Source organism: Carcharhinus amblyrhynchos, chromosome 14 (genome assembly GCF_965287045.1).
Source record: "Carcharhinus amblyrhynchos chromosome 14, sCarAmb.v2.hapA, whole genome shotgun sequence".
Lineage (NCBI taxonomy): Eukaryota > Metazoa > Chordata > Chondrichthyes > Carcharhiniformes > Carcharhinidae > Carcharhinus > Carcharhinus amblyrhynchos.
In genome coordinates, this window is record NC_137337.1 from 80,315,718 (window position 1) to 80,330,096 (window position 14,379).

Consider the following 14,379-nt stretch of genomic DNA (forward strand, 5'->3'; position numbering starts at 1 on the left):
GACAGCGAGTTGTCACCTCTCAGTGTTTAAATTCAGCTGAATGTGGTTTCAAAACATTGGTTGGTAAATTGCTTAACACACAAGGACGGTAAAGGACATCTGAACTTCCTTTCCAGGCAACTGCTGAGCACACAAGATAAATGCTTTCCCATGGATTAGAATCAGTGACATTCATTAGAGTAATTAACATTCATATTTCAGCGATATTCAGTAAATTAACATTAGTATTTCAGTGACATTCATTCTGCAAATGTAGCATTTCAGTGACACTGGGTAACATTAGTGTTCAAATGGCATATTGGGGTAATGGTGGCAATATAGTGACACTCATTAGAATAATATTAATATTACAATGACAGTTATTGGAACGCTAGTTTTTTTAGCAATATTTATTGAGCTAATGTTAATATTTCCGTCACGCTCATTGAGGTAACAATATTTTAATAACATCCATTTGGGTAACACTAGTATTTCAGTGAGATTAATTCAGTTAATGTTAGCACTTCATTGACATTCACTGGGCTCACAGTCATATCCCTGTAACATTCCTCGGGCTAATATTAGCATTTCTGTGATACTCATTATAGTACGGATAATGTCGGCTCTGAGACATTGAGCCAACATTAGTATTTCAGTGAAATATATATGGTTAATAATAGTATCCCAGTGTTACTTATTAGAATAATATTTCATTGAAATCCATTGAGGTAAGCTTTATAATTCTTCATGAAATTCATTTAATTGTCACTGAAATACTGATATCATTTGCTTGGTTAACATTATTATTTTCAGCTCATTAGAGTAATGTACCTATTTCAATGACAGGGGAGTGACACTCGCATTTCTGCAACTTTCAGGATAATGCAAGTAGTTTGGTGGATTTTTTAAACCTGGTTAATGCTGGGATTTCATTGACATCGATGGAGATGTAGTTACTCCAGCAAAGTTCATTCACCCAATGTGAGCATCTCTTGACATTCACTGAGGCAACAGTATTATTTTGGTTGTACGTAGTCGGCTAATATAAATATTTCAAAACTAACAATTGGCATCTACACAGTGTGCTAACTTGAAAAGAACAGTCCAAGCCATTTCGAGGTAGAATCATGGGAGGAAGCACGGAACGAAGGCAGGATTGGTCGTGGCTGCTGAGCAAAGCGCTGATTTGAAAGATGAACAGAATTTAGAGGAGAGATGTGGAGTGGTTTTGGGAGAGCGTTGGGAAGCGGGGGTGGGGGGAAGGGGGGGCAAAGCAGCTGAAGATCTCCTTTCAGTGAAGTGGGGGGGGGAATCAAGGATGAGAACACACAAAATGTGAGAGTCGCAGTGCCGAAGGGTGGGTGGTGGGATACTAAGCTCGGAGGGGTTGTGTGGAGATGCAGTCGTTGGGTGGGGTTTCCCGGCTGCACTCGCCCCAAAACCAAAAAATCTTGGACAAGGTGAAAGGGCCTTTGCATGGTCTGCCTCCCAGCAGCTACAATTCCTGTGGCACATCCACATCACAGCCATCCAGAATGTGTTGATTGTAAAAAGTAAAGTTTATTTATTAGTGTTCATAAGTAGGCTTACGTTAACACCGCTATGAAGTTACTGTGAAAATCCGTAGTTGCCACACTCTGGCACCTGTCCGGGTACACTGAGGGAGAATTTAGCACAGCCAATGCATCTAACCAGCATGTCTTTTGGACTGTGGGAGGAAATGAGAGTACCCAGAGGAAACCCATGCAGACACTGGGAGAATGTGCAGACTCTGCACAGACAGTGACCCAGGGAATTGAACCTGAGTCCCTGGCGCTCTGAGGCAGCGGTGCTAACCATTGAGCTACCGTGCCGCCCACATAAAAATATGCTTGTAAATAACAAAATGTCTCTTGAAGCCATGTTGGGCTCACTGCCCTGAATTATTTCATATCTTAACTCCTCACTACAATTCCCGTGATGAGCGGGATGGGAAAATTCTGGTCATAGAGTGATAGAATGCAGAAAATGCCCTTCAGCTCATCCAGTCCTCACCAACAATACCTTCCATTAAAGGCACGCTAATTCCATTTCCCTGCACTTGTCCCATATCCTCAAATGTTACCATAGTTCAAGTGCTCATTCAAACTTTTCAAAGGTTGTGAAGTTTCCAGCCTGGACGACCTTCCCAGGCAGTACATTCCAGATTGATATCACCCCCTGAGTGAAAAAAGCGTTGGGAAATGTTGATATGAGACCTGGGTCTCCTTGTGCATCTGTCACTGAAAGCAAACATGCAGGTGCAGCAAGCAGTCAGGAAGGCAAATGGTATTTTGGCCTTCATTGCAAGAGGACTTGAGTGCATGAACAAAGGTGCCTTATTGCAGCTGTATAGAGCCTTGGCAAGACCACACCTGGAGTATTGTGTGCAGTTCTGGTCTCCTATCTAAGAAAGAATCTGCTTGCCATGCAGGGAGCGCAATGAAGATTCACCAGACTTAACCCTGGGATGGCAGAATTCTTGTATGAGGAAAGATTAGGTCGACTGGGTCTGTATTCACTTAACAGAATGAGAGAGGATCTAATTGAAACATATAAAATTCTAACAGGGCTGGACAGGGATGCAGGGATGTTGCTGTTTCTGGCTGGAGGGTCTGGGACAGGTGTCTCCAAACTAGCCCGTAGGCCACATCCAGCCCGCAGCGGGCCATATCCGGATCAGAGTTTGGAGACCACTGGTCTAGGACAAGGGGCCGTGATCTCGGGGGTCAACCATTAGGACTGAGATGAGGAGAAACCTCTTCACTCAGAGGGTGGTGAACCTGTCGAATTCTCTACCACTGAAGATTGTGGAAGACAAATCACTGAATATATTTAAAAAGGAAACAGATTTCTAGATGCTTCAGGTGTCACAGATTATGGGGAGAGTTTAAAGTTTATTTGTTAGCATCACAAGTAGGACTACATTAACACTGTAATGAAGTTATTGTGAAAAGCCCCTAGTCGCCACACTCCGGCACCTGTTCAGGTACACTGAGAGAGAATTTAACATCAGCTAAATGCACCTAACGAACACATCTTTTGGACTGTGGGAGGAAACCAGATCACCCGGAGGAAATCAATGCAGACACAGGGAAAACATACAGACATCGCACAGACAGTGACCTAAGCTAGGAATCAAACACAGGTCCCTGGCACTGTGAGGCAGCAGCGCTAACCACAGTGCCACAATGCTATCTCTATATGGGACAGCACGGGAGGACTAATTGGCCTCCTCCTGTTTCTCTTTTTTATATTTCTACCAAGGGAGGGCATTGCCATTATTGTAGCCATATGTCAATGAAACATAGGTGAATGTTTCATGCCTGCAGGACTAAGATTGGAGAAAGGTAGGGAATATTGTGCAAGAGGAAATAGGCAGATTTGGTGATAGGTAGACAGTGAGTTTCACAGGACGGTTTGGGTAAAAGTCAGTAACAAGCCTGCTTCATTTTGGGTAAAAGGTTTGAGAGCGTGTGGATTCGATATCACAAAACAAAGGTCCACAGAGGGGTCTGAAAATGATGACTCTGATTCCCTAGTGTCAATCTGGAGAAAGGTGTAGCTCTTAAGTCACTTGTCGTTAGATGCTCTGGCAGTACAAGGTGCCAGATATCGAGATGCTGGCATTGGACGGGGCTAAGCGCATATCGACACAAGCATTGTTGTGAGACTTCTTAGTATGAGGTACTACAAGGTTATTTGGTAGCACAAACCACAAGCTTTCATAGCACTGCTCCTTCATCAGGGGAGTGGGAGTCCTGTTCACAAACAGGGCAAATAAAGACAGAAACCCAACTTACAAAATAATGATTGGAATGCAAATCTTTACAACTAATCAAGTCTTAAAGTTACAGACAATGTGAGTGGAGAGAGAGTTAAGCACAGGTTAAAGAGATGTGTATTGTCTCCAGACAGGACAGTTAGTGAGATTTTGCAAACCCAGGCAAGTCATGGGGGTTACAGATAGTGTGACATGAACCCAAGATCCTGGTTGAGGCCGTCCTCATGTGTGCGGAACTTGGCTATCAGTCTCTGCTCAGCGACTCTGCGCTGTCGTGTGTCGTGAAGGCCGCCTTGGAGAACGCTTACCCGAAGATCAGAGGCTGAATGCCCGTGACCACTGAAGTATTTCCTAACAGGAAGAGAACACTCCTGCCTGGTAATTGTCAAGCGGTGTTCATTCACCCAGGTACCTGGTAGATGGTGTTCTCACGTGAGATGATGGCATCCGTGTCGATGATCTGGCACGTCTTGCAGAGGTCGGGTTATTTGGTGTCGCGGTCACTGTTCTCCTGAAGGCTGGTATGTACACGGTAAATACTCTTGCAACTCGGCCAACCTTGTCTACCTGATACGCTGCAGGAAAGGATGTCCTGAGGCATGGTACATTGGGGAGACCATGCAGATGCTATGACAACGGATGAATGAACATCGTGCGACAATCACCAGGCAAGACTGTTCTCTTCCTGTTGAGGAACACTTCAGTGGTCACGGGCATTCTTCTGGTAAGCTAGCCAAGGTGGCCTTCATGACACACGACAGCGCAGACTCGCTGAGCAGAGACTGATAGCCAAGTTCCGCACACATGACGATGGCCTCAATTGGGATCTTGGGTTCATGTCACACTATCTGTAACCCCCACAACTTGCCTGGGCTTGCAAAATCTCACTAACTGTCCTGTCTGGAGACAATACATATCTCTTTAACCTGTGCTTAACTCTCTCTCCACTCACATTGTCTGTACCTTTAAGACTTGATTACCTGTAAAGACTCGCATTCCAACCATTATTTTGTGAATTGAGTTTGTGTCTTTATATGCCCTGTTTGTGAACAGAATTCCCACTCACCTGGTGAAGGAGTAGCGCTCAGAAAGCTAGTGGCTTTTGCTACCAAATAAACCTGTTGGACTTTAACCTGGTGTTGTGAGACTTCTTACTGTGTTTACCCCAGTCCAACGCCAGCACCTTCACAATATGGGATAGAACATAGAACATAGAACATTACAGCGCAGTACAGGCCCTTCGGCCCTCGATGTTGTGCCGACCAGTGGAACCAATCTAATGACCCTCTAACCTAAACTATTCCAATGTTATCCATATGCCTATCCACTGACCATTTGAACGCCCTTAAAGTTGGCGAGTCCACAACTGCTGCAGGCAGGGCATTCCACGCCCTTACTACCCTCTGAGTAAAGAACCTACCTCTGACATCCGTCCTATAAATACCACCCCTTAATTTAAAGCTATGGATGGCCATTGGGGTGAGGGGTGAGAGACATGTGGAGCTTAGGTCAATGAACCAGATGTGTGAGATTAAATGGCATTCATTTAAATAACGTCAGCTCATTGATACCATTCTGCTAAAACAACTTGACTGATATACATCAAGGTAATGTTATGAAAATGGTGTTGGGGCGGGGGGGGGGGGGTTACTGGTGATGGGGGGTGGGGCGCAATTACCTCAGTTGCTGAGCATGTGGTTCAGAATAACACCAACAATGCTAACCTTTGACTGATGTAAATTTGGGAGCTGCGTCCTTACCCTGAGGATTGAAGGGAATGTGGCAAATCAGCACCGGCTAAACTGACGTGAAAATAGCTCAGGATGAAATATCAACAGACAACAAGGCCCAGACCTGCCTTCAGGCAGAGTATGTGCAAAGAAACGATACAGTGGTGACATTCATTGAGTTAAAATTAATATTTTGGTGATTTACATCGGTGAAATGTTAATATTGCAGTGACATCCATTGACTTAATGTTCCTATTTTGATTTTACTCATTTCTATTGATTGAAGGAAGCTTACAGAGTTTTTATGCATTCCTGTCTCAGATGTGAAGCCTTTCACTTTATCTGCCAGGACAGATGGAAACTTTAAACAAAAAATGCAAATGTACCTTGTGTTAATCAACGATGCAAACAGTTCAAGAGTTTCTTTTCTTTCCTGTGATAACTGATAAAAATAAGTGGCTAAGGAGCTAACAGGGCAATGGCTTTCTTTAAGTTAATAACGGAAGCTGTCCTCAGACACACAATGAGGATTGAGGAAATTGAGCCACACACAAACTGGCACAGAAATCCAGCTGGAAGAACGTAGGAGAGATTCTGAAAGTGAGAATTAAATCATGGGCTGTCTGTAACACAATGGTTAGCACTGCTGCCTCACAGCGACATGGACCCAGGTTCAATTCCCAGCTTGGCTCACTGTCTGCGTGGAGTCTGCACATTCTCCCCGTGTCTGTGCGGGTTTACTCTGGGTGCTCCGGTTTCCTTTCACAGTCTGAAAGACGTACTGGTTAGGGTAGGGCCATGCTAAATTCTCCCTCAGTGTAACCCGAACAGGCACTGGAGCAAAATGTTATTGTAAATATATCCTCTAGTGATGACTAGGAGATTTTCACCGTAACTTCATCGCAGTGTTAACTTAAGTCTACTTGTGGCAATGATAAATAATAATATTCTCATGTAACAAATTGAGGGAATATTTAAATCATGAACGATATCTGATTTAATTGTAAGCACCTGAAATTCAGTTAATTAGAACATAGATACATTTAAGCTCATGACATTTAATTCGGCTTTCCCAACATTTGACTATATTATTTCAATCAAGAAAATCCAAAATCATTTTCAGTTGGGATGCGTTTGGTTCTCCAGTGTTGTTTTCCTTCTTTGCTCCAGTCTTCTTATTTAATAAGTTGGGAAGGATACACATGCACAAACGTATCTACCATATAAACAGCCCCCAGGTGTTACAGGATACATCTGCCTACCTTGGGACATTAATAGATTATTTCAAATTTAAATGTCAGCATTTGTCCATCATTAAATCACTCATTTATCTGACATTAGATAGTTCAAGTAGATTATATTCCTCACAGCAGAACAAGCTGCGACAAGAAAGTTGGAAATATTTTGGGCACTTTACTCTGTAATGAAGGAAAGCTGCTCAAAACATTTGCAAATGTGTTGCATTTAGTAAGTGGCCCTGCTAAATTATCAGCATTGAACCAATCCCATGTCACATGTCACAAGTAGTATTTAACAATCTCAAATATTTTCACATTACAAGGGAACAGAAAATTCCAGATTCCCAACCATTTCTTGTAGCAACACTTTGCAAAGTGAAGTGTCTGACCTTTCATGGAACCTGCTCCTGTTCCTGATGATACCTGTTCCTGAGAAGTACCTTTACAATCATTTATAGGCATTCTTAGAATCTTTGAATCCCTACAGTGCAGAAGGAGGCCATTCAGCCCATCAACAGAGAATCCTACCCAGGCCCACCTCCCACCCCATCTCTGTAATCCCACATATTTACCCTGCTAATTCCTCCTAACCTACACATCTTGGGACACTAAGGCACAATTTAGTGTGACCAATGTACCTAATCTGCACATTTTTGGACTGTGGGAGGAATCTGGAGCACCTGATGGAAACCCACACCAACATGGGGATGAGGGAATGTATTTCTATCAAGTATCAAACTGTTGTAGCCTGTGGTGAATTCAGTGTGCTGGGTAAGACAAAAGGTTTTTGTGAACAGGCTTGTAGTAGTGGAATTAGTTAGAGCTGGTTCAAGCTGCAGCCTGGAGAACACTTATTGAGAGGTTGCTTAAGTTGCAAGACCTGCCCAGCAACAGAAAGACGAGTTTTGTTACAACACTGAACTGCTGGACTGAACACCACGTGTCTTCGAGATAAAAGTTCGTAACCAAAGCCTTTGTACCTCATCACTGCCTCTCCCAAGGATCTCCAACGAAAGAGGATTTGAAGCTAAAATCTAACAGTTTGAAACTAGAATCCAACAGAGAGAATGTGTGAACTCCACTCAGTCACCCAAGACTGGAATCGAACCTGAGTGCCTGACGCTGAGAGGCAGCAGTGCTAACCACTATCTCTCAATTCATCCAGCCTAATACATCTCCAGACACAGAACTAGTGCAACCCAACCCCATCTCCTCTCCCTTTTGCCCCACCATATATATGAGTTTCCTGAAATGGTGTTTCCTCAGATGATCTTTTCAAATTATGATATCAAATGCAGTCAGAAATAATCTGATTTTCTGGTGTTTCATTGCCAGTTTTTGAATGTTAGAGAAATCCTCAGCGAGCCCTGCACTGTTCTGTTCCTTTGAGTGCATTTTCATGGTATAAGTCACATTAAAAATTGAAAAGCTTTCCTGATTACAGGTTCTTAAACATGCTGTGCCTAATGTGCATGAGTGATGGTTGAATGGGTTGAAGCTTTAATTTTCAGACTTGAAGGAGGAATATATAGCAGCATTGCTTTCCACATCCAGCTTGCTTATTCCAATTTTACATTTGGGAGGGTTCTCGTGGGACTGTTGGTGTTGCCATTGGGTGAATGGCACATTTTGGCTCAAATTACCAGGCTATCCCAACACAGGAAATGCAAAGTCAGGGAGTTAAAAACAATTTTGATTTAAAAGCATGTTATAGAGAACAGCCTAGCAATCCCATACAGAGCATCACCAGACTAAACCAGGAAGAAAGGTGTTAGTGGCACATGGAGGTTACTGTTCCTGAAGAAATGCAAAAGTACCTTTTCATTCTTTGAATGCCCAAGAATGTGGAGGTTAGGTGGGTTGGCCATGCTAAATTGCCCCTTAGAGTCCAAAGAGGTGCAGCTTAGGTGGATTGACCATGGCAAATGTGTGGAGTTACAGGAATAACACAGGGCAAAGGGCCTGGGTGAGGTACTCTCTAAGAGGATTGGTTTAGATCAATGGATCGAATGGCCTGTTCTGTACTGTAAAGGTTCTATGTTTCCTGATTCTCTGATTCATTCTCCATTCTTTGAATTATTGATGAAACAGCTAAAACAGAATATTTTCATAATATTTATAATTGTGAAATCTATTTAAATGAAAAAGTTAAAGCAATAGAGACTAATTATTCACAAGCCAGTAAGCAATTCACTTCTGCAATTTTGAACTGTGTAAGTTACTTTAGTCAGTTTCTTTACCTTGCCTTACTAAAATATTCAAATCACAGCTTTTGCAGGAAAGCTGTTTTTCTCCTGGGAATGGGGAAGGTCACTGGAAGTCCCCCAGTGTAATCGTTATGCTATAGTGATCAGCTGCTGTGAATAATACCTGAAGAAATTGTTATGAACCATTGACTGTTAGATGTCATTATGTATCATTGTGTGGAATTGAATAAATGCTGCAAATTATACTGCAGTGTAAATCAACAGATGTTGATTATTCTCTATCAGGATTCCCATTAGAAACTGGGTTCCAGCCTCATAAAAACCTCACTGTAAACTGTACAAGTGCCCCCACATCACTGTACACTGTACAAGTGCCCCCACATCACTGTACACTGTACAAGTGCCCCCACATCACTGCACACTGTACAAGTGCCCCCACATCACTGTACACTGTACAAGTGCCCCCACATCACTGTACACTGTACAAGTGCCCCCACATCACTGTACACTGTACAAGTGCCCCCACATCACTGCACACTGTACAAGTGCACCCACATCACTGCACACTGTACAAGTGCCCCCACATCACTGCACACTGTACAAGTGCCCCCACATCACTGCACACTGTACAAGTGCCCCCACATCACTGCACACTGTACAAGTGCCCCCACATCACTGCACACTGTACAAGTGCACCCACATCACTGCACACTGTACAAGTGCCCCCACATCACTGCACACTGTACAAGTGCCCCCACATCACTGCACACTGTACAAGTGCCCCCACATCACTGCACACTGTACAAGTGCACCCACATCACTGCACACTGTACAAGTGCCCCCACATCACTGCACACTGTACAAGTGCACCCACATCACTGCACACTGTACAAGTGCCCCCACATGTATTTTCATTGATATTGTGTTTAACATTTCATTCTAATCATGTGTGGATTTCTAAAAGACTACCTACCAGCAACATCTCCTCTGGAGCACTGGGTGAGAGATCATTGGAGGAGGAGCGTGCAGTACTCAAACCCGTCAGTGAGACATTGGAAAGGCGTCTCTTTCTCACACCACTGCAGTTGTTAGGGATTTTGAACGCACATCTCTTGTGGTAGTTGAGGCCACATCCTGCAAATATTTAAATGAAAAGATGCATTCTGTAAGAGAATACAAACAGACTCATTATTGAGGAAACTTAAAAAAAAACTATTCTTCTTCCCTTCCGATGGGAAATTGATTAGCAGCAGTACAAATTCCTGATGATAAACTCTCCATTCACCTACAGAAGGACTGACACCCCCATTGGTCACAGCATCATCTCTGATTTAGCAAGTTGTGGATTTTGCTTCAAGTTCAAAAATATGAACACAAAATCTGGGTTGGCGCTCCAGTACAATACAGAGAGAGTGCTGCATTGTCACAGGTGCCACCTTTAAACCAAGGCCTAGTCTGCTCTCTGAGGAGAATGTCAGATATCCCATAACATTAACTCAAAGAAAAACAGGCAGTTCACTCTGGAACCTCAGGAAATATTTATTCCTCAACTAACATCATAGGATCATAGAATCCCTACAGTACAGAATTAGATCATTCGCCCTTCAAGTCTGCACCAACCACCATCCCTCTCAGGCCCTATTTCTGTCGCTAAAACAGATTATTATTAGTCATTATGATAAAGGCAAAATGTTGCAGATGCTGGAATCGGAAACAAAAACAGAAAATGCTGGAAAATCTCAGCAGGCAGTGTCTGTGGAGAGAGAATAGAGCCAACATTCCGTGTCTCCCTAATCTCTCTCCACAGGTGCTGTCAGACCTGCTGAGATTTTCCAGCACTTTCTGTTTTGGTTATCTGGTCATTCCCTCATTTCTGTTTGTAGGACCTTGCTATGTATTCAACAGGCAGCTGGATACAGCACTTGGGGCGAATGGGATCAAAGCCTATGGGGACAAAGCAGGATTTGGCTATTGAGTTGAGTGATCAGCCATGACTGTGATGAATGACGGAGCTGACTCAAAGGGCTAAATGGCCTTCTCCTGCTCCTATCCTCTATTTCTCAATGTTTCTCTGTGTTCTGTTTGGTTGCCATGTTTCCTACAGTAAAACAGTGATTACACTTCAGAAATACTTCATTGACTGTGGAGAATTTGGCATGGCTGAAGGTCAAGGAAAGTGCTGGATAAATTCAAGTCTTTCTATAAGAAAGGGAACTGGAACCTTGATGGAAGTTACATGTTAATTCTGTTAAGAAGTCACATCAAGCCCCAGCAATGAAATGCATGGCACTGATTGTTTGTATTGATTGGAAAACTTGATGCTGAAATGTGTATCTTTGTAATTTGCAAGTAATCATTTTCCATTTAGTTTGGCATCTGAAAATCAATTTTCAGTAATTATATTAAGAGAGCATAAGAATTAAAATATCTTTGCTCAATGTTGACATCAACTGGAATCACAGACTCATTCAGACATACAGCACGGAAAAAGACCCTTCAGCCCAACTCCTCCATGCTGGCCACGTTTTCTAAACTGAACGAGTCCCATTTGCCTGCGTTTGGCCCATATCCCTCTAAACCTTTCCCCTCCGTACACCTGTCCAAATGTCTTTTCAATATTGTAATTGTATCCGCATCTACCACCTCCTCTGAGTTCATTCCATACACACACCATCCTCTGTGTGAAATGTTGCCCCTCAGGTCCCTTTTAAATCTTTCCCCCCTCACCTTAAAACTATGCCCTCTAGTTTTGGACTTTCCCTACCCTGGCGAAATGACCTTGGCTATTCACCTTATCTATGCTTCTCATGATTTTATAATCCTCTGTAAGATCACCCTTCAGCCCCCTCCCCTCCAGGAGGAAAGTCCCAGCCTATCCAGCCTCTCCTTATAATTCAAACCTTCCAGTCCTGGTAACATCCTCGTAAATCATTTTTACACCTTTCCAGTTTAATAACATCTTTCCTACAGCAGGGTGACTAGAACTGTACACTGTACTCCAAATGTGGCCTTATCAATGTCTTGTACAGTTATAACATAACATTCCAACTCCTGCACTCAAAGCAAGTGTGCCAAACACCACCTTCACCACCCTGTCTACCTGTGACCCCACTTTCAAGGAACTCTGTACCCGCACTCCTCAGTCTCCCTCTGTTTGACAACACTTCCCAGGGCCCTACCACTAACTAAGTCCTGCTCTGGTTTGCCTTACCAAATTGCAACACCTCACATTTATCTGAATTAAATTGCAATTACTCAAACCACCGACTCAGTTGATCAAGATTCCATTGTAGTTTTAGATGACCTTCTTCACTGTCCACTGCACCTCCAATTTTGGTGTCAGCTGCAAACTTACTAATCATGCCTCTTATATTCTCATCCAAGTTATTTATTTTAATAACAAATAACAATGGACCCAACACTGATTGAGGGTGGGAAAGTGGAACTGATCCACTTCAGATCAGCCATGATCTTATTGAATGGCGGGGCAGGCTCGAAGGGCTAGATGGCCTACTCCTGCTCCTATTTCTTATGTTCTTATGTTCTTATAATCTCTGAGACACACTGCTGGTCACAGGCCTCCAATTTGACAAACAACCCTCCACCATCACTCTCTGTTTTCTACCAGCAATCCAATTTTGTATCCAATTGGCTCAATGGGTCTTCATGAAGGAGAGGGATGAATGTGACATTTTAGTGGATCCAATCTGTGCAGGTAACTGAATTTCCTCACCATGAAGTGATTCTTTTAAATATTTCTGCAGTCTCTCCAATGTCTTCATAACATTTTGAAAGTGTTGTGTCCAGAAGTGGACAATACTCCAGGTGAAGCACACCCACCCTGTCCTGATACACTCCTCCTTTTACTGATTACAGCTTTTCCATTATTACATTGAGTTACCTAAATCTACAATTACCTAACAAAAACAAAACAGTTGCTTATTTTACAATTATAGTATTTGAGACAGATAACGTTTATAGAGATAACATTTATAATTTCAGAAATAAGGAGTTAAAGGCCCACAATTAGAAACTGTTTCGATTATAATGTTTAACTATCCACTCCCCTCCCCCCGCCATCTTTAATTTTCAGTCTGGAGAGCAGTAACTATGGTAACATATGTAAGACCTCACAAGCCAGAACTGTTAAATTATTTCTTTGACAGATTCTTAATAGCTAGAGAGAAAGAACTTGCAAAACAAACTGAGACATTCCAGTTATCTGATTAGCATAAGGTTTGTCTTTGTTATTTTCTACATAAATATAGAAATTGTTAAGTCATTCTCAAACTGATCACGCCAATAAATGTTTACATGCTAAACCCTTCATACTAAACCCTGCTGTTTGATATTGGTAAATCTATTTGCTGTATCTTCTTGAGGTTTCTCTAGCTGCTGCTGCCCTTTACATCAATTCTGATATTAAAGACCTGTTAAAAAAGGTTCCTGATAACCAGAATAACAGTCTTCCTACTTCTATCTGGAGCCTGAGATGCTGAGACCAGCAGTCCTTGTGGGGGAGAAAGCTAAGGAGAATCCTCATGGTGTGTACCATTCCTCTGTTCATCTTCCTGAGTCATGTACCTTAGAAAACGGGCAGCTCGGTGGTTAGCACTGCTGCCTCACAGCGCCAGGGACCCAGGTTCAATTCCGGCCTTGGGTGACTGTGTGGAGTTTGCACGTTCTCACTGTGTCATCGTGGGTTTCCTCCGGGTGCTCCGGTTCCCTCCCACAGTCCAAAGATGTGCAGGTTAGGTGGATTGGCCATGTGAAATGCATGGAGTTACTGGGATTGGGGGGGGGGGGGCTGCGGTGGTGGCATGGCTGGGGATGGAACTGGACAAGATGCTCTTTCGGAGAATTGGTACAGACTCGATGGGCTGAATGTCCTCCTTCGGCACTCTAAGGAGCATATTCTATTTCTAATTGAAAGCATGAATTATCAGAAGTGTCAGAGATTTCTGGACATTTTTACTATAACTTTCAGAAATACGTGGCAGACAATTTTGCAAATTGTTGCTCAAGGTGGTTAGCTGTGGCTGGGCTGGACTAGCAACATTCCAACTATTGTTACTATCCTTTTCACTCTGATCACAAAGAGCTAATGCAGCACAACTCCTGCCATTGCTAGTACCCAGTTCCCCTGCTATTCTGCATTCTAAATGGATTGCAGCTTAGTGTTGGTACCTCAATCTTGTATTTGGCACAGGACGTCTGGTGCCCATACGATAGCTGAGACTGATTTTGGGAGTGATGTCAGAGTAATGGAGTGAGGATCCAGGTGCAGGTTTGAAGAAACCTGAGAATATTCCCTGGCTTGTGTCAAAACTCAAGTAGTGCAGAATGGAAAGAATGATGAAAATATTGATAATTAACACAGCGATAATGTATCGATACAAAAAACAATATCAAATGTCACATCA

At 42.9% G+C, this 14,379-nt stretch overlaps 1 protein-coding gene across 1 annotated transcript in view; it reads right to left on the reverse strand.

The window, feature by feature from the left end:
• Positions 1-14,379, reverse strand: part of prkd1 (protein kinase D1) — a 241,337-nt gene that overhangs the window by 63,359 nt on the left and 163,599 nt on the right. The window contains exon 4 of the mRNA XM_080202084.1: positions 9,930-10,090. Within this exon, the coding sequence (XP_080058210.1) occupies positions 9,930-10,090 (161 nt within the window). The remainder of the gene's footprint in view (positions 1-9,929; positions 10,091-14,379) is intronic.